This window comes from Paramormyrops kingsleyae, chromosome 2, assembly GCF_048594095.1.
Source record: "Paramormyrops kingsleyae isolate MSU_618 chromosome 2, PKINGS_0.4, whole genome shotgun sequence".
NCBI classification, from domain to species: Eukaryota; Metazoa; Chordata; class Actinopteri; order Osteoglossiformes; family Mormyridae; genus Paramormyrops; species Paramormyrops kingsleyae.
In genome coordinates, this window is record NC_132798.1 from 35,170,076 (window position 1) to 35,195,675 (window position 25,600).

General features: G+C 44.7%; 3 protein-coding genes across 9 annotated transcripts; 1 reads left to right on the plus strand and 2 right to left on the minus strand.

The window, feature by feature from the left end:
* Positions 1 to 2,634: 2,634 nt before the first annotated feature.
* Positions 2,635 to 10,411, minus strand: mvk (mevalonate kinase). Of its 7 annotated transcripts, none has more exons than XM_023833326.2 (11): positions 10,190 to 10,411; positions 9,946 to 10,051; positions 9,403 to 9,550; positions 9,043 to 9,190; positions 8,257 to 8,412; positions 6,508 to 6,611; positions 6,343 to 6,388; positions 5,923 to 6,013; positions 5,169 to 5,285; positions 4,332 to 4,485; positions 2,635 to 3,183 (listed from the first exon to the last, which is right to left on the minus strand). In XM_023833326.2, the coding sequence occupies exons 2-11, from the start codon at positions 10,021 to 10,023 to the stop codon at positions 3,032 to 3,034; spliced, it is 1,194 nt and encodes a 397-aa protein (XP_023689094.1). In that variant the 5' UTR covers positions 10,024 to 10,051; positions 10,190 to 10,411; the 3' UTR covers positions 2,635 to 3,031. The 7 variants fall into 7 exon arrangements, with proteins under 7 accessions (XP_023689094.1, XP_023689093.1, XP_023689095.1 ...); XM_023833325.2 differs by having other exon boundaries at positions 9,946 to 10,038; positions 10,190 to 10,410; XM_023833327.2 differs by lacking the exon at positions 8,257 to 8,412 and having other exon boundaries at positions 9,946 to 10,038.
* Positions 10,412 to 10,543: 132 nt separating this feature from the next.
* mmab (metabolism of cobalamin associated B) lies at positions 10,544 to 14,014 on the plus strand. Its single transcript, XM_023833336.2, has 9 exons — positions 10,544 to 10,700; positions 11,472 to 11,536; positions 11,665 to 11,758; positions 11,870 to 11,927; positions 12,039 to 12,111; positions 12,237 to 12,334; positions 13,283 to 13,347; positions 13,431 to 13,490; positions 13,578 to 14,014. Exons 1-9 carry the CDS (start codon positions 10,591 to 10,593, stop codon positions 13,660 to 13,662), a joined length of 708 nt encoding a protein of 235 aa, XP_023689104.1. The 5' UTR covers positions 10,544 to 10,590; the 3' UTR covers positions 13,663 to 14,014.
* On the minus strand, positions 13,864 to 21,102 carry aldh3b4 (aldehyde dehydrogenase 3 family, member B4). Its single transcript, XM_023833335.2, has 10 exons — positions 20,707 to 21,102; positions 19,944 to 20,139; positions 18,857 to 18,967; positions 18,464 to 18,584; positions 17,857 to 17,942; positions 17,574 to 17,655; positions 16,187 to 16,576; positions 14,915 to 15,081; positions 14,738 to 14,837; positions 13,864 to 14,335 (listed from the first exon to the last, which is right to left on the minus strand). The coding sequence occupies exons 1-10, from the start codon at positions 20,757 to 20,759 to the stop codon at positions 14,136 to 14,138; spliced, it is 1,506 nt and encodes a 501-aa protein (XP_023689103.1). The 5' UTR covers positions 20,760 to 21,102; the 3' UTR covers positions 13,864 to 14,135.
* Between the last annotated feature and the right edge of the window lie 4,498 nt (positions 21,103 to 25,600).

Sequence of the window (25,600 nt, forward strand, 5' to 3'; positions counted from 1 at the left end):
CTAACACAGAAAAGGCGGGGGGTTGGTGGTAAGCGCACTAAAGCAGCTGTCAGGGACAGCTACGACCCGATGGCGTTCCTTGACCGAGCCGTTCCTTGAACTCACAAGTTCCCCTGACCAAACACTCACACCAGGCTAAGAAGATTCCCCAGGAAAACCGGAGGCAGAGGTACACTCAGCAGGTAAACCCTATTGGGTCTACACATGCACATTCCACCCATTAGGGGGCAGCACTTATTCCTCAGATTCAACACTGCTAATGAGGTATATGCCTGCCTGTTTCCATCACCTGCCGGGCCCGGCCCCCCCCGCTTCGTGTGGGTGCCATCTTGGGGAGCAGAGGGCCAGGTTTCCACTAGCGTCCACAGTAAAGGAAACTGGCCCACGGGCCTGGACGAGCTTCTGAGAGAGCAGTTCTAGCAGGAGCTGGGGGGCCCGACCGTATGGGACTGGCAGTGCATACCCCCTCGCGGTGCTGTGAAACCAATTCACCCCTCCCACTTTGATCCATGAGACCAATTACAGGCCAGATACTCATGGGAAGGAAGTTGTTCCCCAGCGATAAACGCGTAATCTAGGCTGGCAGGACGCAGCCACAGGACGCACAGGCGAAAATTTTTCATTTTGCATTTCAATCCACTTGCGGAGGCACTGATACACATTAGTCTTTGTGTACGACTTCACTCAAGCACTCCAGGACAAATAAAGGAGAATAATTTGCGTCGGCTCTCTCTCCCGGGACCCTCCTCGTGACTCACGCGGTCCCATTCTAATTCCCTCCCAATCCTTGACCCCCATTGCCGACTCCCTCTCTTATCTGAAATAATGTCAGGGCCTCTTTAGAATCTATTCATCAGAGCAGAAAGAAGCTGACACTGACATTGACAAAAAAAATACCATCTGTGCCTCGCAGAGGAAAGAGAGGAAGAAGAAGGAGGGGAGGGGGGAAGGAAGAAAGGAAGAAAGAAAGAAAAAAATATGCTTCAGATGAAAACTCGGGCCGCCGTCTCCTGCTCGTCCGCCCTCGTCACCGGCATTTAAATAGAAAAGCTCTGTGGTAATTAAATTCCAGCAGGGGTTTAGGGGCGACCGGTGGGGGCTTGGGCTGGGACCGCCCCGACATAAAGACACTCCCAGCGGCGGAGGGCTGCGCGCCACAGAGCAAGAAACACGCGACGCCTGTCATTAATTCACACAGGCCGCCGGGGCCCGAACACTCAATCTTCCTGACATTTCAAAACAAAAAAAGAGAAAGAACACTGAGACGGGAAAAAAAATAAAGGAAAATAATTACCTTCTACCAGCATACGGCACAGATATTCTGAAGTGACCTTTTCACAGATTCACCGCCGCGGATTAACGGGACAGTGCGTTTAAATCGCCACCAGCAAGACGAAAGTCCCTCAGCCTGGTGTCGTGGCGCCGTCGTCTATGTCACTGGCGAAATTAATAACGGTACTGAAGCGTCAGCTTCCGCATTTATGAAATTCCCGCCATTTTACGTCATGCCTAATTGATTATAGAATCTGGATGTATTGATGGTGTTAGAAGCAAACCTAACAGAACTGATAGTAACCACAGGAGCCCAAAAAAGTGATGACCCCCGGGGGGGGGGGTGAGCTTCGCGATTTGGTAACAGCTGGATGGGTCCAAATCTGCATTCAGATCACAGCATGAAGGCTTCTGCACAGCACACCTCGAGCCTGCCCAAGACGCCCCCCCCCCCCGCCCTCCCCAGGCAGACGATCTGGGCTCCAGGTGAACAGATAAACCAAACCAAAGGAACCAGGGAGCGGCAGCGGAGACATCGAGTACCAGGCGACGCGACGCAGCTTTAATTCAAAGGACTGTCATCCGGGGGCGGGGGGACACGGCGCTGACAAAGTTAGGATTCACTGTGCTGGGGCGGGGCAGGGGGGGGGCTCTCATTTCAATTTCACTCACAGTTCATGATAATAGCTGGAGGGGAGCACTTCAAAAGATGGCCTTTTTTATCTTTTCCAGCAGAATAAATACAGAGGAAACAATTTCTGGAGTCGGAATTGCAGCGTGCTTCTGAGGGCGGTGCATCTGAGTGGGCATCGCTCAGGCGGGACCCTTAATTTCCAAACCGTGTCCGTAAATGCACTGCCCCCCCCCCCACCCCCCCGGGTGAGAGCCAAAGCACACCGGCTTGCATTGGCTGGATTAGGCACCGGCGCTGGCTTTTAATCACCCGGGCAGCCGGTGACTAATGTCCGCCGCCGAAGGAAAGACGAAGCAATTCCGCCCGCTCTGCTTTCATGTTTAATTCCGCATCCGCCGTGTCCCACATTCGCGACGGCTGCAAACAAAACAAATTAGTGTTTTGGGGGAGGCAGGGGCTTAGTGTGTCGGCAATGTGCGCCCCTGAAAACGCAGAGGAGATTGGGAGTTTGCGGGGGGGGGGGCATCCGGATTGCACTGCTCTTTCAGTCTCTTTCAAGATTAAGTCAAGTGGCACGAGGCAGAGCTCGACGTGGGCCGCCCCTCGAGTCCGAAACAGCGCCCAGGCACGTGCTAGAAATGTTAATGACCAAACAAAACCCCTTCCGACAAATAATACATTAATTCATTATGTGGCTAATTGTTTACTCTGGAATTATTACCAGGAGATGCAAGAAATATGACTTTACTGCCACCTACTGAAAACCATGGAGTAAAGAGCAAAGCATTGCATTAAAAAAGCATGTTTCTGCCCAGTCAGATTTTCACCTTCCCTTTCATTAATTAATCTGCAACTGATGCAACTGTTTACTCCAATTGAAGGTACAACAGTCATTCCCGTCACCGCGCCACCTTCAGGCTGCTACACACTTGTTCTGCACCTGACTTGGAAAAGCGTGACATTTGTTAGGAAAATGCACTCTGGACACTGCGGTGAATCTGGACTGCGGCCCAGTCCATCGCCAACTCCACCATTTCGGACAGAGAAGAGCAAGAGAGTTCGGACTGATCCCCGGGCAGGTGTGATGCGATCTGATCCTCCAGCTTTGACCACCTGCAGATGCTCTCAGTTGCTATTCAAAGCCTGGGCCACCTCCTCTGTGAGGGAGGACGCAGAATGCAGGCACACACCCGGTACGCCGATGCTCGTCTCCCAGCAATCGTAGCCACAGTCTTTTAGTTCCTGGATGACATTTTGGACCACAGAGCAGTCAGCATCTAAAAACCAGGAAAACAGATCAGAGAGAACAATATTATCAATGATACAATTATACTGTGGAATGCCAGCGATATAAACTAATTCCATATGAGCGAGGATTCAGTGCACTTAAGGACATAAGAAAGAAAGAATGAGAAAGAATTAAAGTGTCACATGAGATGCAGAGGACAAATTTGAGAAATACCAGCTCTTGTTTTATGTTGTGGTGGTAAATCAAACCTGGTTTTCTCACACAGCCTTGGTGGTAAAACAACATTTCATAATGAGTAGTCAACATGCATTTAAAACAAAAACAGAGACTTTTCCTAATACCTACTGGTAATTTCAGTTTAAACTTATTTGTCAAGGGGAGGCAAGAACCTTGCTTGATAAGAACTTCTCAAGGTCCCGTCCTTGAAGTACAGCCTTTCTACCTCACTGCTGTTCAAACATTACAGCCGCTAGCACAGAGGGATTGTGGGTATGGGAACAGAACACGTAACCCCGAGTCTGGTGACTAGGCCGGAGATGTAAATCTCTCTAATAGGCTACAGAGGCCGCTCTGCGGGGGGTGTGGAATAATGGGGCCAGAGCAAATGGTTGGTAAACGAATGTCACATTAGCCTGTGAAAAAAGCTCCCCCCCACCCAACACAACCACAAAACACTTCGGGAAATGACTGTCTTAATCAGGAGAGCAATTTTCCATAATATGCACGGAAAACGAATCCCGCTGTGGCCGCCCTAATGAGGGGGGGGGGAGTCCCTGGAAAACTGGTGTAGTGGCGCACATACATGGGCTGTGTTAATCTGGGCTGGGACACGGCCCCGCTCTACCACAGAAGAAATTACCCATAATCCCGCAGCAGAGGCTGCAGTCAATTTCATATTCAGTGGAAGAAACATGATACTAGCACTGCGTATAAATATTCAGTAATAATATTGGGGGGTGACAGCAAACAATGAAAAACAAATAAATCAACACTTTAATAAGACTTGGGAGATTTCCAGCTCTCTTTACACTCAGAGACTAGACTACAATTTTAAGAGAAGAAAAAAAAAAAAAGACACAAGACCTTTACTGAAAAGACCACCTGCCTGACTCAGACAGCTAAACTGCACTGGGAGGCTCTGGAGCTGCTAACCCCCCCCCCCCCCAACTAACCCACCTGGCCTCAGGAGGGTGATGCCGCAGCCCCCGCCCCCCGCGCCCGTCAGCTTGCTGTGCAGCCCGTGTGCCAGCGTGGTGCGGCACAGGGTGTCCAGGGAGGCGTGTCCAACGCCCAGCACCTGCAGGTGGTGCTGATTGATGTCTATCAGTTCCTAGACCAAAGGAGAAAAATAATAAAAGCAGATTGTGAAGTGGAGGGCGGGGGGGGGGTGGGGCAGTAGGGGGGTTGTGGATGAACGTCCTGTCACATTGCTTGTTTCACCTCTATATCAGATCACATTGTTACAGTTTATGGGGGGGAAGGCAGTTTGAAGAGACAGTCAGGTGACTTTGTTTACTTGCCCTTACGGCAGAACAGGCACAAGTCCGGGCTCTGAATTGTTTGCCCCTCCCCAGGACCCCAGGCAGATGTCCTGACAGCAGTCTGACCCTTAGCAATGAAGTGCTACTCTGTCCATGAAGCTTTCTGGTGATTTTGAGCTCTCCCTCCCATTTACATTTCTATTTTGCTAATCCAGCCCCCGTTTCATATAAACACGGCGTTCCTTTCCGCCATCACGTCACATGACGTTCACCATACATATTATCTCCCTGCCACAGAAACTTTTACATAACCTTTCATATGACACAATGTGTGTGTGTGTGTGTGTGTGTGTATATATATATATATCCCTGTAGGAGTGAACAATCCTTCACCCTCTGGCCAATCTTCTTCTCCAAGGTTGCACAGAGATTAATCATTTCTAATCATCTATTACGAGGCCCGGCAACTCCCTCAACACATCAGGCAGGAACATTGCAGGTATCAGTCAAGCAGAAAAGAGCTCGGACCAACCTCTAAGACAGCATAGTGCTCTGGCATTGGGTCACTGGCTATTTCCTCCAGAGTGAGCTCACAGGTGACAGAAACGGCGCTGATTGACTCCAGCACTGGATGCATCACGGAGGGAAACTGAAGGTAGAGTTGGGAAGTGGGGAGGGGGTGTGGGGGGGTCAAATTAGTGCTCAGCACCCATATAATCATTAATATGCTAAAGAGGACGCAGAAGGACTTTTCAGGTAAACTGGGGTCAGAGAATCAGCGGAGGGAAAAACAGCTTTTAGTTCATGATATGCCATGAGTTACCTCCCCCCCCAAGGGCAAATTTTCACAAAGCCATTTCAGCGGCAACATCTGACACACCGTGCGGGTACTTAAAGGGGGGGGGGGGGTCAGATGGGGACAGGAGAGCAGCCTATTGTGGCTAATATGCTGCCACCCTGCGTCGTTCCTGCAGGTCCCGCTCAGCTTCATTTAGGTTTTCTCAGGGACATGGAGCATTTTCAACCCGCCACGCTGCCCCCAAACAACCCGGGAAGGGGGCGGGCAGGTCAGCAAGTGCCACAGACACCTTCTTCAGTTGCCATGCAACAGCATGCGAGGGTTTGCCGACGAAGGCGACGCTGTGCTTTGCATTTCCATCTTTCCTGAATGCACTCCGCGTCACACTGCCCGCTAACCCCCCCCCCCCTCCCCCTGCGCCTCCGCCCTCCTTGAGCCCTGATTGCGATAATTACGCGTCACAATCGGAAGCTCGGTGTTTCCGCACCTTTTTAATTTTGTCCCTCACTCCGGCGACAAGTGACTTCGTGCTGCGTGGGACTTTGGTGTTCGTGAGCAGGATTCTTAATACGGGGACCCTGGGGACAGAAATGTGCCAAGCGAGGTGACGGCACTGTCATTCACATTCAAGCGGCCTCCGCACAGTGTCACCTCCGCCACCCCGTCTGAGGGAACGGTAAACTCTGGCACACAGCTCCTGCTGAAAGCTTGCAGGCCGGATATATAAATCAAGCCAGAACAATCGCTTAATGGTCACAAGCATGGTTTCTGTGTTTGCCGCCCTCTCCTCAGAAACATTTATAATTGCATCCGGTGCCCCAGGAAGCATTGGGAGCAGCCTGGATTAACGGGACCACAAATGTCGTCGGAAGTAACGACATGAGACAGAAACAATGTGTGTATTCACCTGCTCAGGGGCGTGATGGTCCCAGCATGATATCGTAATATACCCCCTAAAACAAAAACATATACTCAGCAGAGCCAGATACTACTTTTGTCGGTTATTTTCCGCACTTATTTTCACATCACAATCTTCAGTTTTCGTTCCTTCATTGCTAGTTTCCAGGCTTACCCCACGTTCCCACCGCGTTGTCCACTCCAGATGGAGTGCCATGGATCACCCTCTCTCCCTGAAATGCCCAAGAGTTGATCAGCTCCAGCTCCTCTTTACTCCACCTATAGGTGGAAAGATTTATTACAAGTCTGTGACCAAATTCCCTTCCTAGCTACACAGGTTATTATTTGGGGGTAATTAACTGCACTGTATTATAGCAAATAAAGCATTATCGCCTATAACCACCAGAGTTATGAAATCCCACCATGACTCTGTATGGAGTTTGAGTGTCTCTGAATGTTCCTTAGTATCCATAAGTGCACGCCGGTGTGCATTGGACTGCCATCCCACTCAGGGTTTACTCCTGCCTTGTACCCTGTGCTGTTGAGATCCAGACAGGCCCCAGCACAATGTTTCATTACAAAGCCGTTGACCACATGCATATTTTTATGCATAGAATGATATTTATCAATTTCTTCCAGTGCACAGAAATGTGCTTATATTTATGAACACTCCGGAGCATGCATACGCACCAGCCCCTAGCAGAAGAGAAGCATAAGTGAAGAAAACTGACTGGCACATGGGAAATGCACAGACTCCAACTTACTTATCAACCTTGATAGACAAACAGAATGATCTAGTTATGTTCACACAAAGTATGTGCAGGCAGGTCATGCCCATGACAAGGAATCATTATATAAGTCATATAAGGTTCATGGCCAAAGAAATAGTATATCACTGTCATTAAATATATCCTTTCCAAGACAACTGACCTGTCTGGCACGATTCATTTTCGGCAACATTCACCTCTTGGTCTTCACAGAAGTATCTAACCTATTTCTGATAGCCCGGCCTGACAGTGTCACCATCTGCAATGATTCCTTTTTCGCCTATGATGGCAGCTATTTCAGCATGGATAAGTGACACAGACATGGGGCTTGGGTCACCCCCTGTGACACAGACGTGGGATCTACAGCCTGCAGCCCTTTTTTGGGGGGTTGGGTTTATATCGAACCACTTCTTCCTCACCTCTGCCGCCATTCTTATTACAGGTGACTCAACATAAACTGCAGGTGTCACCTGTCGCTGTGCTAAGTCCTTCCCTTTCTTTGACAGGCCATCAGCAAACTTGCCAAACAATACCTGTTTGTTTTTTTTTCCCCCATCACGTCCAATAAAACTTCCACCTCATTCTCAGCGAAGATCCACTTTTTCCCCCTCGTTGCAATTTTTTAACTTTTCTTACCAGCAAAATACAGTTTGAAAATAACAAATCAAGTGCATAGTGCAAAGTATATTACAAACAGTAATAAACATACAGGGGTACCTTGGTTCATGGTATCCATTTCTGCAACACGTTTTCCTATTGTGTGGTTCAACATGTCATGTGGAAGTTATATGCCCATATATGGTTCATTTCTTAATGTTCTCTCCGAACAGTTGTTTGTGCGTACGAGTGATAAATAGCAATCTGCCTGTGCATACTGGCGAGTGGCGACTCATAGGCACACATTGATAAATGAGACCCCTGAGGCCTAACCAGGAAGCATAGGGTCCAAGAGCTGGGCAGATCCTGAATGGAACTCGAACCTCAAACCCTAGTGGCATGAGGTGGCAGTGCTGACAACAGAACCACAGTGCCCCCTACTGTACAGGCAGCGATTCACAGGTTAAGATTCCAAAACACAATACGGCTGTATCTATTCTGGGCTGCTTCCTTAGATGTCTAGCTGGTGAGACATAGGCCGTGTGTCCTGCCAGTGTTACCCTTTTGTGAGCTCTGTCCCCACCAGGGTAGAGGAGATAGAGCCTCTGAGAGACAGCATGGCCGCTGAGAGGCAGACAGAGTACGCCGCACTGGAGCCGAGGCCAGCTCCTGGGGGTAACGCCGACCACACTGACAAGGAGAAACTTGGGAGCGACCTGATGTGGAAAACAATCAAACAAGCCAGCTGATGGGCTAATGGCTGTGAGAATCAATCACACTTAATTGCTGAATAATTAAAAAAAAAAAAGCTTATCCTTGATCAATATGCTTTCACCACTCTAACCCAGATAACAAAGGTATGACGAGACAATAGGTGGCAGGACAGTTAGAAACACAGATGTGTTACAGTCAACCCAGGACAGCCTCTGCTATTGAAAGGTTCTCTAGATAAAACAGGAATCATACTGTAACAAGCCTGCAGCTCAAAATGTTTATAATGTCAACCTGCAAATACTGATTAACTAGCTAAAACTATAAAAGACTGAGCCCTCAGGCATTGACTGCCTAAATCTGATGAATTGCAGAACAGACATCAATATTTCCCATACATGCAAGTATAATTCTGTGCTCTAATGTTAGCAGAATCAGCAATGGTCAGTCTTTGAATAAGGTCGTCATTTTCACCTTTAAGACTCCCTGACACTCCTTTTTGCACCAAGAAAATGTATTTTTTGTTTTTCCCTAATACTCCATATAGTGTAATGGATAATAATGGATATACCAAGACAAAATGATGCACTGATAATATGCAAATGACAGGACAAGACGGTGCAGGGTTTTATTACCGCGATTCGGCAAAGACGGAAATGTAAATGTAGAGGAAGGCCAGGACAGCCATAGCGCAGGTGTCGGGCATCTCACTGGGAAAACCTGTGAAATGGTGCAGCCTCTGCACCAGCACTGCATCCAGCTCACACATATCCTTTGGATCGGCTGTGACACAGGAATACAGGATAGCAACCTTTACAGTTCCAGAAAACACATTTCATATAAACTGAGAATTTTACTAAAAACAATGGCACAGAACAGTGCTTACGGACCAGGATTCAAATCCCAAGATTATAACCAGGCGGTTATTTCCTTTTTCCTATATATTTTTATTATTATTTTAAAAGCTCAAGAGAAATCATTTAGAGCAATCCGACCTGCTGTGCTAGGTCGCAGTGGCAGCAGAGAGGAGACATCCCAGGACATGAAAGTGTGGATATTGGGTAGACAGAGGCTCACTTTCCCAGTAGAGTTGGACTTTAGGCGCAGGTAAGTCCGTAGGTTCAAGCTCACTGCCAGGGCCACCTTACAGAGACAGCAAAGGGTGCTGAGGCACAGGGGCAAATCTGCCATGTTATTTCGTTATGCCTCCACATTAATGGAGAGCACAGTGAGTGGCTCATTGGGTTAAGCCTTTGGGGCTGTGATCAGAATATTGCCAGTTTGAGCCCCAGCCTCGGCAAGATAGTCTCTTAAACCCCAGCTCCAGGGGTGCTGCATACAGGCTGACTCTGTGCTGCAACACCTCCAAGCCTGCTGTCAGCTACATGTGTCTACATCTCTTATGGAGAGCAAGATGAGGTAGGTAAAGAGATGCCAAGCTTACTCTCATCTGTATGTGTCTCATGGACAACAAGATGAAACCGGCAAAAAGAAAAATAGATATTTAATTTCAGCTAGCGAACCACTTAACTACCTACTTTTCCATGGACCACAGCGTGTTCTCCGTGGAGGATAGCTTTGCCAGGTGCAGAAAATATAAAGTCTATATTATCCATCGCGAATCTTAAACTCTGCAAGAAAAAACTGATTAGAAACACATGCGGTAGTTTCAGCTAACAAAATGTATTAATACGTACTCAAATCATCATGTATAAATTTAGATTTTCAAATTCAGCAAATAACCGATAACGACAAGTTACAAAGTTGCTTGGAATTATTTACCTTTACGAACCATCAAATCCAAACCGCACTTTGCAGGTTACCGTATTATCTGTGTGCTACACGCTACGCACTGACACTTTAAAATCAACGTGCAGATCTTATTTCATGTTCATCCTGTGTTTTGATCAAAATATCTTAACGATTATTAAAAGCACGCCTGCTTCTCCTAACAGCGGCCATATGACAGTCACTTGTGTGTCGAAAAAATGCTGCCCGATGAAAACTGCCAATCAGGAATGAGATGCAAACAGAGGATTTTCAGAAGCCCAATCAGAAGCCAGTATTCCAGTTCGGGCCATTAGTCGTATGATGACGTGACCGTCATTCCCAGTACGGGTATTAAGAAGAGACAAACTTCATATTCTTTGCGTTCGTTTGTTTTCGTTACAAAAATTTTAAACATGGCTTCAGTGGTGCTGAGATGTTTCCCTCAGTGCTGCGTGATGTCTGTTGTAATGTGTGCTCGTGCGCGATTGTTGCCACCTTTATGTGCAGCAAGAAAATGCCGAAGGTGAGGTCTAGCATATAATCTTTCAAATAATTATTAACGTTAATTAGCGCATTTGTTAAACCAAGCAAGCAGATCGACTAGCTAAATGACCATAAGCCAGATACAGCTACATACTGTACATCAAGTTATACGTTAAAGCTGCTTAACATTTTATGGACTTAGTGGATTGTAGCATGGGTTTAAATGATTTAGAAATAAAGGTGGCGTGATGATAATTTTATGTGTGTGTTAGCCAGTGCTTGAAGTGGGAAAATATAGTTGCACTACTCCTCTTGTTATTCAGTGCCGGTGTTATGCCGAAAAAGTCATCCCTGTCGTAGAATGCATGCCTGTCACTAAATGACCGATTGGTCATTTAGTGACAGGCATGCAGTGATCTGAAACGAGTTGAGCTACTATGTCGAGTTAGGCTACCGTAGTGCTAATCGATAGCCCTATCCCTAACCCTAATCCCCAAAAAGCCCCTAAAACCCTAAACACCCCTAAAACCCTAACCCTAGCCCCCCCCCCCCCCCAAAAAAAAAGATCAACTCGTCAGAACACCGGCATGCATTCTACGGCAGGGATGCCTTTTTCGGCATAACACCTGTACGAAAGAAACATTCCTAATACTCTAATGAGAAAAACAAAGAGGTTCCGATAATGCGTTCCAGTGACTATACCGGCCCACTTCAAACACGGACCACGTAAATCTGACCAAATGTATTTCTAAGCAGTCTGGCACTAGCTCGTGGTCTTTTCTGCATGACATTTTCCTTCTTCCGCCACAAGTTATGCATCATCAGCTGAAGGTGGCGATAGAGTCCCAAAGATTTACACGAAGACCGGTGACAAAGGTTTGTAAGTTTACACGGTCCGTCCATGGATTTATTTAAGCTTAGTCTGCGACCAAAACATTTTGTCTGAATTTCGAGTTGAATAGTGAGTCCATTTCAAATACCCCGTTTTATAATGTGTTTTAAAGGCTTCTCCAGTACATTTACCGGGGAGAGAAGACCAAAGGAGGATCCTGTATTCGAAGCCTTGGGGGCAACAGATGAGCTCTCTGCAGCAATAGGGTGACCTACGTCATACACCATATAAGCCGAATTGTTCTGAATTTCTGGACCACACTCATTTGAACTAAGCATGCTCATTATTCAATATCTTTTGCACCCTCTTTTTTTTAGGTTAGCCAGGGAGTTTTGTCTTGATCGTGGGCATCCCTTCACAGAAGAACTTGACAAGGTCTGAGCTGACCACATGCAAGTCACTTGTAAGGTTTTTGTCATGGTTAATTATGTTCATTACATATGTTATTGTTTTACTAGATGTATCCCATTATTTTCACCAATACAGATACAGTGTATCCTGCAAGACGTGGGATCAAACATTGCAACACCCCTTTCATCGGCAAGAGAGAGTCACATAAGTAATTTGCTTCCCAAAGCTAAGTGAATCAAAGTTAAAAATAGATAACAAGACTGCACCTTCAGAAATGTCTGTATTGTTTAATCATTAAACAGAGAATGTTGTTTTCCTTCCCGTTCTTAAAAGAAAAGACAAAGTTTAGTGCTCAAGCTGTGTCAGACCTCGAGTGCTGGATCGACAGGTACACAGCAGAACTTCCTCCACTGAAAAACTTCATCCTTCCGGTAAGCATGTCTGTCAGAATGTCACCATCTTCAAGGCATCACAGTCCCGCTATATACAGAACAACTGGGTTACACTTATACAGTCCCTCTGTGAGGAGCCTGGTGCTTTTAGCTGACATTCTCCCCAAGAAAAGGTGTGGCTAGATGTATAGCTAATAGGGGTGCAACGGATCACAAAACTCACCGACGGGATCATATTTTGAATCAGCAAAGTTGTCTCTAACTTAAAAAAAAACACACAAGTCAAGGAACTTTTAACAAGCCCCATTCACATGAACACACAGCTGCTTTGCAACTCTGCATTATACGGAAGTCCATAGAGGACATCCATCATTATGTTTTTCTGTCATGTCAGGATTACAAGTTTTGTCTCATAATTTCTAGCTAAACTTGTTTTCTTGAGATCACAAAAGTTTTCGGGAAAACAGAAGCTGTAATTACACACAAACAGTGTTTCTCAAGAGAAAGAGGGAGCTGAGGGGGGGCTGGGGGAAGTCTCCCAGCTGTGAGAAATGAATTAATCCCTGAAAGCAAATCCCTTATGGCAGGGCTTTTCAAATCTGGACCTTGATTCCACATCCAGGCCTTGTTTTCAGTTCTCCCAGGTAGTTAGTTTAATACTTACGGATTCTGATTGGTCAGAGGCTTCACACCTGACTGACAGGTAAAGGAAGGCTGGAAAACCAGCAGTGCTCAGACCTTGAGAACCGGGATTTGAATAATAGGGCTCTGTGGCATTGAGATTTAGGGTATTTCTTTAAAAACTATAGTTGCAGTACAACTGTTTTTCACAATACGTTTAAACTTTGCAATTAATCTGTGTTTCACATGCCTGCTGAACTGTGTGTGTGTGTGCGGGGCTGTCTATACAGATCAACTATGGTCCGTCACACCACTAATAGCTAAGCCGTTCTGCTACGACCTTTGACCCCATCCTCTGTTCCACAGAGTGGTGGGAAAAGCAGTGCATCTCTCCACGTGGCCCGGACAGCCTGCCGCAGGGCAGAGCGCAGGTGAGCAGGCATACTACCCAAACCCCCATTATCCACCCACACCTGCTCAGCGTCCACACTTATATACCCCCCTCCCTTTTTAGGGCAATTCCCATAGTACGTGCAGGGGAAGCAGACCCAGATGTGGCCATATTTCTCAACAGGTACCTCACATCCATTTTTGTCAGAATTACACTAACGTGGAGAGATAATTGGATATTTAATTTAGGTGTTATGTTCCCCTTCCCTAGGCTGAGTGACTACCTGTTCATAATGGCCCGATATGCAGCTCTGAAGGAGGGTCAGCAGGAGACCATCTACCAGAGACCTGAATGATGCACGGCCGAGCGGAAGTACAGCAGGTTCTCCTGTAGGGGAGCCTTATAAACAGGGACTCCTGAATTCATTTCTGAAAGTCAAGGTTGGCTTGTCTTAATTTTGAATGAAGTAACATCTGCACCCAGAGTAGGGTTGACGCAAAAGTTGTTTCTCACCACAGTCTTACCCTAGCATACTGGATGTGATAAATGGCTTAAGTTTCATAATGTTAATAGTTCATTTATTATAGCAAATTTATAAATTTCATTCAAAAACTCTTGTATTCTTACCATTATGGAAACAAGCATGAACAAAGTTATTACAATTGCGCCATCAGCAGTGATATACAATAAAAGGACAAAATCTTAAAGGTGTTTGCATACAATGTTGAATACTCTAGCTCAGGTTAAGCCCTCCACCATACACATACAAAAACCTCAGAACAAGCAAAGAGCTTCATTTCGATTCACATTCTGTAGCATTCCACAGCCTCACAGAATCTGGCACCAGCCTTGGCCCTTCTGTGACAGGCTACTAGCCCATGTCATCAGAGACAGGTTGTGGTCTTCATAGGGTGGGTAGCGCAAGTAGGTGACACACTCAATGCGTGTACCCCGGAGAAGACAAGACTTCCTATGGGAGAAGGTGTCGAAGCTGTGGCGGCCGTGGTAGGAACCCATTCCACTGGAACCTGCATGACCAGAAGGGGGCAATAGAGAAGTCGATGGACCAAGAAAACTTCTGGCATGAACCACAACCTGTACACTCTTCAATGTAAAGCTTTCAGGGGGAATGTGAAACCCTCCCAATCAGATTTGAGCAATCTTTGCAACTTTCTGAAATGGAAGAGATTCCTTAATACCGTGCAAGCTTACAACTGTGAAGTCCAGTGTTAGACCACAACCATCTCCATTAAGGAGATCCTGAAGCAGTGGAGCAGTTAAGGGGCCTGGATTGCTACCCTGGGACAGCCAATGGTTGGCTATGACACCCACTCCATCAAATCAGGACCCAGGGGAAGGGAACTTTGAATATCCAGTTGTAATGGTCAAAGTTTAAGACTAAGCTATGTAGAGATATGCACACTGCTCACCTACTCCTCCAAAGGGAAGCATGGGCATCAAGCTTTGCAACACACAGTCATTGGCACAGAAGGTCCCACTGGAGGTCTCTGTCATCATCCGGGAGACGACCTGCAGGGAACGAGATAAGGAAGTAAGCAAAGCCAGACCATGGTTACCACACACCTTCCTGCATACCCCATCTTTACCTTGCTGTTGCTGGAGTAAACATAGATGCAGAGTGGTTTCTCCTGCTGCCCAATAACAGAAATGGCCTCGTCCAAACTGTTGACAGTCTGGATGGGGAGAACTGGGCCAAAGACCTCATGCTGCATGATGGGGTCTGTCTCCACCACCTCAGTCAGAACCGTGGGTGCTTCAAATAAGTCCAATTGAGAGAAAAATGGCTTCGAAACGACAGCTCTCACTTCTGTGCCACACTCCTTTGATGCTCCAAATACCAAGTCAAACAAGTTAAAAATTGTCTACATTGACCTTAAGGGTGTCCTCACACTAGTTAATCCGTATAGTGCCCAAGCACGCAAGACCCCCAATGTCTAGTGTTGACTAGCTCTGGGCACGATAAACTTAGAAAGGTGGGTCAGACATATGGAACAGACATAACGTCATATCTGTACTACATATGAACTGAACCCAGAAGGAACAAAGTGGGTAGGTTGCACAGATGCATTTTTGTAAGGTTTTTGTCATAATACAAGCACCCATAAAGGTTACCACAGTTACTTCTGCTTTCTGCCATTAAATTTGCTCCTAAAACAAAAAAAAAAAAAATCTTATCTTGTAAATAGTGTATAGGGTTTGCAAATTGCCTCAATGCTTTTGTTGTAGCTAATTTTAGCTTCATAGTGGAATAACAGATTTGCCACAAGATCTCTTGCATGAGTGTTAGAATCTAAAAGTGTCACGCTAGATGTGTGAGAATTTGCAAGCCTGCATCTTAGTATTCTACATAGCATGATGCATGCAATTCTGAAATGGGATTTATAGAGTGCATTGTTCTGATTTGATGTTAGCATTAGCAAAGTGTAATTAGAACCAGTACTAAAGAGATGCAATACCAATCAGCTTTCAAAAATGTAATACCAGGGATCCTCCCATGCAACAATCGTCTGCACAAACTAAGATTTGGTAAAATGTAGGACTCATTAGTCCAGCATGGATTTAAACACACACACACGCTGCATTGCATTCATGATAAATGTCATCGTGCCCAAAACTACTCCAAATAACCACAAGATTGGGATATCAATCATGAATCCCATTGTGCTGTGCGATAGCGCTTTTCTTCGACACAAAAGAATCACATGGTGATGACAAAAAGCGTGCTCGGGCTAGGATTGTGAAGTGCAATGTGAGCACAGACCAGTTGGGTAGTGGGGGGAGGGTGGCGGGCACAGTCGTGCTCAGGTCCAATAGAGAGTGTGAGTATGCTCTATATGCGCATTGAGCTCCCTACTTACCCACGTACTTCTCAGCCTCATTCACTTGTCCCCCAATGGCCACTTTCCCAGACTTCCAGAGTAGGTCTTTCACTCGTTTGACGTTCTCCACATTGACCAGGCGGCCAAAGCTGCAAGACTCGCGTGGGTCCGACCCATAGAACTGGTTGAGGGAGGAGCGCAGGGCCTGCAGCAGCTGGTCACGCACGTCTGCATGGCACAACACATAGTCGGGGGCCACCATGCTCTGTCCAGCATTCTGGAAGCGAGCCCAGGCGATGCGCTTTGCCGTCGTGCCAATGTCACACTGCCGGTCCACATAGCATGGGTTCTTACCACCCAGAACCAGCGTGACCGGGGTCAGCGACCGTGCAGCAACCTGTGCAACCTTACTCCCAAGGGTTCCATTGCCTTTAACAGACAAGGGTTCAGTTATACACGGATCAAGATGCTAATGGTTGTAACCTTAGAGGGTTTTAGAGGTTTACATTCAATAGATTATTCCTACCATTTTCTTTTGCTTTACCATGAACCTCTGTGGCACTTTGCAACCCATGAGGGCTTAACCCATTTACTATTGGTGCTTTTCCACTGGCATACAGGAGCCAGGCCGTACCCGACCTGGACTGCAAAGACACTAGTTACAGCGCAATCTCAGCTTGCTTCAGTTTTCCACTGCAGAAGGGTCGAGTCAGTAAAGGCATTGCCAGGTTTGGAGAGCAACAGTAATGTAAAACTGAAGAGATGCTCGTTATTGTTGACATTAGTACAAAGTAAATCATGACGTACACTTTCTGCTAGCACGTCTGTGAGATTCGCCATGTTATGCTAATTCCACTAGCATTTGATGCTAACATTAGCTTGAGTAAATTTGCATTCCGATTCCCCCAAGTAGGAGGTTGGAAATTTAAGTGCCAAGTTATTAGGAATGCATCAATACACCAAAAGATGCGACATCACTACTTATGAATAACATACAGAATATGCACCCCCTTCAGATAATCCATGCATAATGGAGGCAGATCAATTCTTTGTCTCTGCATTTTGACCAACCAGATGGTGGTGACGCAACAAGCTCACAGGTACGGCTTTCATAATTCAGTGGAAAACTGTCTTCACAGTTCAGCTCAGGTACAGCTTGGTTCTTGGTGGCAGTGTAAAAGCGCCGTCTGCTTTCAGTTGGGTCAAAGTAGACCGACGGCACACAGTAACTGCTCCCACCTTGAGGTTACATTTCTCATTATGATGGAGCAATATGGGAAAATGCTCAGTCATTCACATGCCAGAGAATAGATACACTTGTGTTTTTATGTACAGTTTCCGAGTGCTAAACACAAGGAATCCCCCATTCAGTTATGGACATTAGTTCACAAAATGGAGTACAGAAAGCACAAAAGTGCTGCCTCACCAGTAAAGAAGATGTGATCAAATTTTAGGTCTATAATTTCCAGTAGGTCATTGGTCCCAGCCAGGAGCACATGGTAACATTCCTGGAAAGGAGGACATTAAAATGCAGGTTATGGACATTGGTCCAAAAGATGGTCAAGGCTGAATGATGCCGGAAACTGCAGCCAAACGGAACCCACTGGTGCAAGCAGTAAGGCCTCCGAAGTCCCTCATAATGTTAAACACAGTCGACAGTCTGACCACTGCGGACCTGATTCTGACGTGACCTCCGAGCATTGACTTACATTATCGAGGTAGGAAGGAAGGAGTCTGTGTAGAAGGGCTGCTGTGTGAGAACTAATTTCCGAGGGGTTGATGATAACACAGTTCCCTGAAGAACAAAAATAAGCCTGCTGGTGAATCAATATGTTCAGCAGTCAGTGGGTTTAAGAACTCAGAAGACCAGAGCTATAGATAAAGCAAACTCTGCCAGGAGACAGGAATGGAGAAAAAATAAATATATATTTTTTTTTAATCAAACAAGAACCTCCATTGCCCTAAGGGAAGTCAGATATTAAACCCTCAGTACTTTAGCACCAGCCTTATTCCCAGGACCATACATGCTGTGGTTCCACCTCGATCTTATGGTTTTGCATTCAAATGAAGCATGAAAAACGGAAAAGCGAGCCCCCCCCCCGTAAAGTGTTACAGGCACAGCAGTAATAAAGGGTTTCACTTTTTGTTGTACAGGTTAGCATTTCCAATAAAGCAATGCGAGGATTCACAGCCCGAGTTGGCTGACAAAGATCTGAATGCATACAGGGTTGACTAGGAGGTGCATTAGTAATCAGTGCCAAGAGAAAAACTCTGCAATGGGATCACAAATGGTGGTTTGGGCAGTGACCTCCTGACCTGCAGCAATAGCACCGACAAGTGGTACCAGGCAGTGCTGAACCGGGCTGCTCCATGCCCCCACAACCAGGACCACTCCGAGGGGCTCGCTCACCACCAGGCCCTCATCCAGTGAGGTGGCCTGCAATTCATTACACTGTTAAGCCCCACCCCCTTTCTGCCAATCAGAGACACCTGTTTGCAAGATAAATGCCCAGCCACGACTATCATACATCATGCAGTCATCAGCTGAGGGGTTTTAAATGAGAAGGGAAAAAAGACTAAGCTGTCAACTATGTGAAAGCCAGGTTGCAGTCAGCGGTCTTGAGTCATAGATTAGAGCAAAGTTTACTATGCAATAGAGCGGGATCCAATACACAGGAATGACCCCCAATGCGAGAATGTTAGTCTCACCAGGGTACGATCCATGCGTTGTGGTTCCATCCACCTCTTCAAGTTGCTGGCTGCATAAAGAGCCTCATTCTTCACCACGATCAGCTCTAACATCACAGTCTCAAACCGGGGCTGTTAAAAGACCCCCCCAGACACACACACACCTTAGCAGTTCTGCACTTGGCACACCTACAAATTATATAAACAAATTTTACACAGAACATAAGAACTATACAAAAAAGAGGAGGCCATTCAGCCCATCGAGCTCGCTTGGGGAGAACTTAACTAATAGCTCAGAGTTGTTAAAATCTTATCTAGCTCTGATTTAAAGGAACCCAAGGATTCGGCTTGCACTATGTTATCAGGAAGACTATTCCATACTCTGACTACACGCTGTGTAAAGTGCTTCCTTAAATCCAGTTTGAAATGTTCTCCCGCTAATTTCCACCTATGGCCACGAGTTCTTGTATTTGAACCAACTATTCGGTTGAACAGCGTCCAAACCTGTTAGAATCTTATAGACCTGGATCATGTCCCCCCTCAGTCTCCTTTGCTTGAGGCTGAACAGATTTAGCTCAACTAACCTTTCCTCGTATGACATTCCTCTAAGACCAGGAATCATTCTTGTGGCCCTACGCTGCACCTTTTCTAAGGCCACAATGTCCTTTTTAAGATACAGTATGGTGACCAAACCTGCACACAATATTCTAGGTGAGGTCTCACCAAGGAATTGTATAATCTTAGCATTACCTCTCTTGACTTAAACTCCACACACCTGGAGATATACCCCAACATCCTATTGGCCTTTTTTATTGCTTCCCCGCACTGGCGAGAATGAGACTTGGAAGCATCAACATACACACCAAGGTCTTTCTCATAATCAGCTACCTTTATTTCAATAGGTCCCATAAAACACCTGAGCTTTATATTTCTGCTCCCTACATGGAGTACCTTACATTTGTCTATGTTAAATTTCATCTGCCAGGTGTCGGCCCAGTCACCAATTAAATCAAGATCCCGCTGTAGCTGCTGAGCCGCTAGTTCAGTATCTGCTACACCACCCACCTTTTCATTTCCAGTAGGACCTCAATCGCAGGTCCATCCCTACCTTGTGAAGATCCCTGCTTAGTGCATCCACAAAGTCACACTCGTGATCCTCCAGCATGCGGACCACAGCTTCGAGCTGTGCATGTCGGAAGCTCTCCTTCATGGCACGGCCAGCCCGCAAGGCCGCACTGGCCCGCTTCAGCAGCTCCGCACACAGAACAGGGCAAGTCTTTATACACGACTCCCCAGACTTGGTCCTGAAAAGCATGTCCTTGGCTTCATTACTCAGATAAGCTCCTGGGGTTCTCTGACAAACAGATGCATCTTATCTTCCCATGGGTCTGATTAAACCACAAGACTATTTTACAGAACAAAAGTATCATTAATTCTCCCGATTCACCAAATTTGTTTTCTCATATCTAATGGGCAGCTTATGTAAATCTGAGAAAAGTAGTTCCCCTCTTACGTGAACGGAGCATTTATAAATTGCATTTAGAATTAACAACTGACAAGGTGTGTTGAACTACTATCGGATTAGCTCAGACTAAAATCGATGGAAGATAGCATTAAAATCCTACGAGTTACTTAAACATTCCTTTATTAGGACAGTTTACAAATGTTTAGCTATTAAGCGGTTAGAAAATATTTTGTTTCTTATAACACCGTCTGCTACAAAATATCAAACTGAAGTGCAGTTTATGCACAGAAGAATGAACATAAAAACAAATTTGACGAACTTTGTGTAATGATATCTGGACCATGGGTGGACTACAGAGAAAGTGAAAGAAGAGAAGGAGGGTAGGGGGAAAAAAAAAACAACGTACCGTTTCAATGCCTTGAACCATCGCGTTGGAGAGGGGCTCGGTGGAGCGCTCATGTTTGCAGATATTGTAAAACACTAATCTGCGTTGAACATGGAGATAAACCGCTCCCCGATCACCTGTGACTCAAAACGGCCACCAACCAGCAAATCCACTACGGAGCGTCCTGCCCCTGCAGCACTTTCATGATCGGGGAAAAATAAACGAACAAACGCATTTATACCAAGAGTAACTGCGCTTTCTTTCCCTCAACACAGATCATACATAGGTACTGCTCCGTTTTTGTCCCAGTAACATCTTACAGTGCCACAAGCTTTTAGAGAAAATTAAAAGTGGCCAAACAGTATTAAGACACCTGCAAAGAGTATACAATTAAGCGGAGATGATAAATAATTAGGAGGCGCCATAGCCACTGATAATCCCGAACCCTGTTAGTGACGCGCCTCATAAACACGATTTACAAAGATTACAAAGGCAGACCCTTTAGTAAACTGGGAGAATATTCAAAAACTTGTGAAAAGGGATTGACTAAGGAATTGACAACTCTTATCTATGTAAAGGTTTGTCACAAATAATGTATATTAAATATATTAAAATGAACAGTAAACACACACGACATTTTTCACTGGTTTAAACGGATTTTTGACAACTTACATTTTATTCTGTGGGATATCCTGCGTATATAGGTGTGTTTGGGCAAACATGCCCAAAATCCGAACACGGACTTTTTAAAGTCACATTTTAAAATGGTCACCCTTTGTTTTTAAATCCTGTAAACACAATAACCTCATTTTTATTCCAGAATAACATATATAAATACAAAAAAGTAAGAAGGGGAAGCAGAAACAAGGCTATGAAAATGGTTTACTATATACTGTGCTTTTAAAGAAGTGGAGGACAGTATGGAATAGTTATGGTGAATGTTTAACTGTACAATGTAAACATTCAGGGAGAAATCGTGCTGGAGGGTCGGGGGTCAATCATTACCTTTCCCTTTAGTAACTAGTGTCATGGCCTCTGAAATCAAGGGGGTAGGTTTGTTTAAAATGTTGATAGGGGTCAAATTAGCCCCGAACCCTGTGTCCCCCTATACACACAAGGTAATCCCACAATATTGGTAGGGACATGTACCTCCCATCCTTCCTATAGGCCTAATAATATAATATTGGGTCATATTTGTATATTTTATATATGATTCATATATAAGCTTCAGTGTTTTTCGATCATTGTGTGCACATCCGTTTCAGCATGTCTGCCAAGTCACCAATTATCCAGCTTGTCTACTGTACATAAACCATTAGTGTACAAGTCATCCGGTAAAAAGAAGCGCACCCTGGAATGCAACTATTGCAAAGCATCCGTAACTGTGGTTGTTGGCACAACTTCCAATTGCTATTGACATTTGAAAGGAGACATAAAGACAAGTTAATGCTTGTGAAGGCAATGACTGGCCCAGTGTCCAGCCAAAATTTTTACATAATAATCTAAAGATTTACATAATAATCTAGTGGTAGCTATCCAGCTAGCTATCCATCGTCGTATATAGTAGGCTAATAATAATTATTGCTGCAGTTTATTAATTGCTGTGTCCGAAATTCACTTTTTCATATTGCAGAGCTTGATCTCCAGAGAGACACAGTCAGTCAGTGTTCAGCTTCCCTGCAATAGTTATGTTTTAGGGTGCACTGGTGTGGATTAAAAAAAATGACTCAATCTAAAATGTAAAGTAAATCAGAATTCCCCAAAAAAGAAAATACATGTTATTTTTTTCTTCTAATTTGGAATCGTATACAGTGCTTGATGATTGATGATCAAACATGTTGTGAAATCAGAAAGCTATTCACTTCAGTTTTTAAGGGAATAGTTTTAATAAAATAATAATACAGCAAAATAAATAATAATTTAAAAAAAAATAGAACGATCAGAATAGCAAATCAACTCATATGCGTTGAATTGTGCGAAGTTTGTTTAATTGCAGTGAATTTATTTAACTTAATTCCCTAGAATACAGTGCTATTTAATTATGTTGCTCTGTTATGTTTTGGGAACTGCAGAGCCAGGACATTAACAGGACACAATAGACAGCCTTTATTGTCATTGTACAGGTAGGAAATACAATATATAGACATAAATATATAAAATGTATATATACAGGGGAGGGGAAAAGCCATCCCCATTCATCAGGCTTATATTTCATTATGTTTTAGTGAGAGACAAAATCAGTTATTTTACATGTTTGCTCAGTTTGCTGGATCTCGTAATTTATTTTTATTTAACATCACATTTCAGAGTAAAAAGAAATATACAGGTTAAAAAGCAAAGATTTACTATGGAGAACCAGCAGCATGTCACACTTTGATACAGTTAAAATGATTCCTGCAGCACACAGTGATCTATCCCAGCATGCACAGCGAGCAGGATAAAGGAACCCCAAACCCTGGACATAGGGTTCAATGAATGAGGAGGTGACCCTGTGCAGGAGGGTCAGCCCATCAGAGGGGACTCTGTAGAAGGACAGAGTACCAGCCTCCCAGTTCAGATACACTCCTAACCTGCGGGAATCTGAGGGTTCTATGTGTATGTCAATCCATTTCTTATTGTGCAGGACAGAGTATTGGTCAGAATCACAGTACAGACTCCATGACTTTTCATTGCCTCCAAGCTCACAGGTAGCGACCAGTCAGATACTCTCCACACAGAATTTGGGGCTATCAGTCAGATCTCTCTGGATGATCAGGATATGACTGCTCTGCCCACCCACCACCACCCCCCCGCCCCATCACCTTCCTGTTCCCCTCTGACAGAGACAGGCGTCTGTATGCTGTGTTGGGGTCCAGTGTCAGCTGGCAGGATTCTGTAGCCAAGAGAAAGAGCCTCTAATCAGGCATATCAGCATCTCTGCCATTTCATCACTGTCACACCCCAAACACTGAATTTAAAGAAACTTGCTGCAATACACACATTTTATTCCTAATGTACTCTTGCAGCCGCCCAAGCCTGCAGTGCTCTGGCTGCCCAGCGCTGTGTGTGAGAGACATTCACTTGGGATAATACTGCACTTTAGACTTCACTCTATTTTTCTGTACAGAAAAACAGCACAGCTTCTCCTAACGAAATGGGAATTCAAGTATGTGAAATACCTCAGGAAATGTGGGATGGCAGTGGGAAGGACCCGCCGAAATGCTGGACATGTTCCCCCTCCCAGCAGTGTTAACCCCAGACAGAGGAGAGAGTCCAGTATCACCGCCAGTTTGAGGAAGACTATGGGTGCTGCCTTAGGACAATGCTGACAAATCCCAAAAAACACTCATGCTCAATATGAACAAATGTGAAGGACTTTTTCATGTGAAATCCATTTTAAGATGCACAGCTATACCAGAATGTATTTCTTTGTATATTGAACTTTCAAACTACTCAAACATATCCAATAAAATATCAACAAAAAAAAAACATCTACTGGGCTTTACTGTGCTCACAAATAAGGTTAAGAGTAATTAGATCATTATATGTAATGTGATCTATTTTGTGCACCTATTATTAATACATTTCAAGAAGGGGTTTGTTTGTTAGTGAAAGGAAATCATATAGCCTTCTTTGTATACTGTAGATCTTTTAGAGGAAGTATCCCTGCATTTACCTATTAGCACCAGTAGAGTGGCTTGTTAGTTATTTCAATTATTGTGTTTTGCTAAATTGATGCTTCAGTTGTAAAAAGCTGCTCCTGCTTGATATGATGATGTTCAATTTTCCAGCTTTCCTTTGAAAATTGTAAGACTGGTTTTAAGGGAGAAGAGGAAAGACCTGACTGTGTTATAAGGGCATCAGCTGTGAAGGGGTCATGTATCTCCTCTTCAGTTTTAACCCAATCTAGGCTTGGTTGGGAAAGTCCTTCACAATCCCTGGCAGCATATAATGTAGTCCAATTAAACAGGGTTTTTTTTCTATTGCCATATGAATGCCTCCACACATTTATTATATACCTGTAAAAGTTCTGTAGGAAGGGTTATGGGTAGCATATGAGCTATGTAGCTTACTTTGGGTATTATTATCATTTTAAACAAATAAATCTTGCTTAATTGAGTTATTTTCAGTTTCCTCCAATTATGTAGCAAGTTCTCAACATCTCATATAACAGGCTGGAGATTAGATTGCATCATTGTTTATATGTCTGGTATAAGTACATCATACCTGATGAGATTCATTTGAACAGCCAGCCAATACTAAAGCCAAGTTCATACCTAACGCTTTCTACATGCGCTTTCGTGCGCTTCCGGGCTGGGAACAGTCATCCACCGTACACGCGGATAGTTACAGTCAGTGCTACAATGATACTCCTCCAGACCAGCAGAGGGCAGATGTCGTCTTAGTCTGAGTGAAGCTTATGCAAATCTGAAAGAGGTGAGACTCTTTAAAACAGCAAGTTTTGTTCAATTAAAAAAAAAACAGCAAGTTTTGAGTCTTCTCAGGTTTTTAAAACAATAAAACCATTTTTTGTAAAACTACTTAATAAATGTCGGCTTTGTCTCACAAACAATATAGACAGTAAATATGATTAACATTTAATATTTGCTACTGCAAATAGCCTGAAATATGTGAAAATCTATCAATCAAGGAATAAATTTGTGGGACAGTGGTTTGCGGGTCACATAACATCAACAGTATGTCACCTGCATATAAAAGTAATTTATGGGGGCTGTAGGGTCTGTATAAAAGAGCTCAAACCATGCAAAACTAAACTTCTATAGGGTACAAAATAAAGATCCCTATTCAGCCCTATCAAAGGCCTTCCCCACATCTAAGGAGAAGGCTAGAACCAGGTCAGAACTTATGATTTTCCCATATGAGGTAAGAGCTTTCTAAGATTGTCTGCAGGTGATCAACCAGGTCTTGATATGGG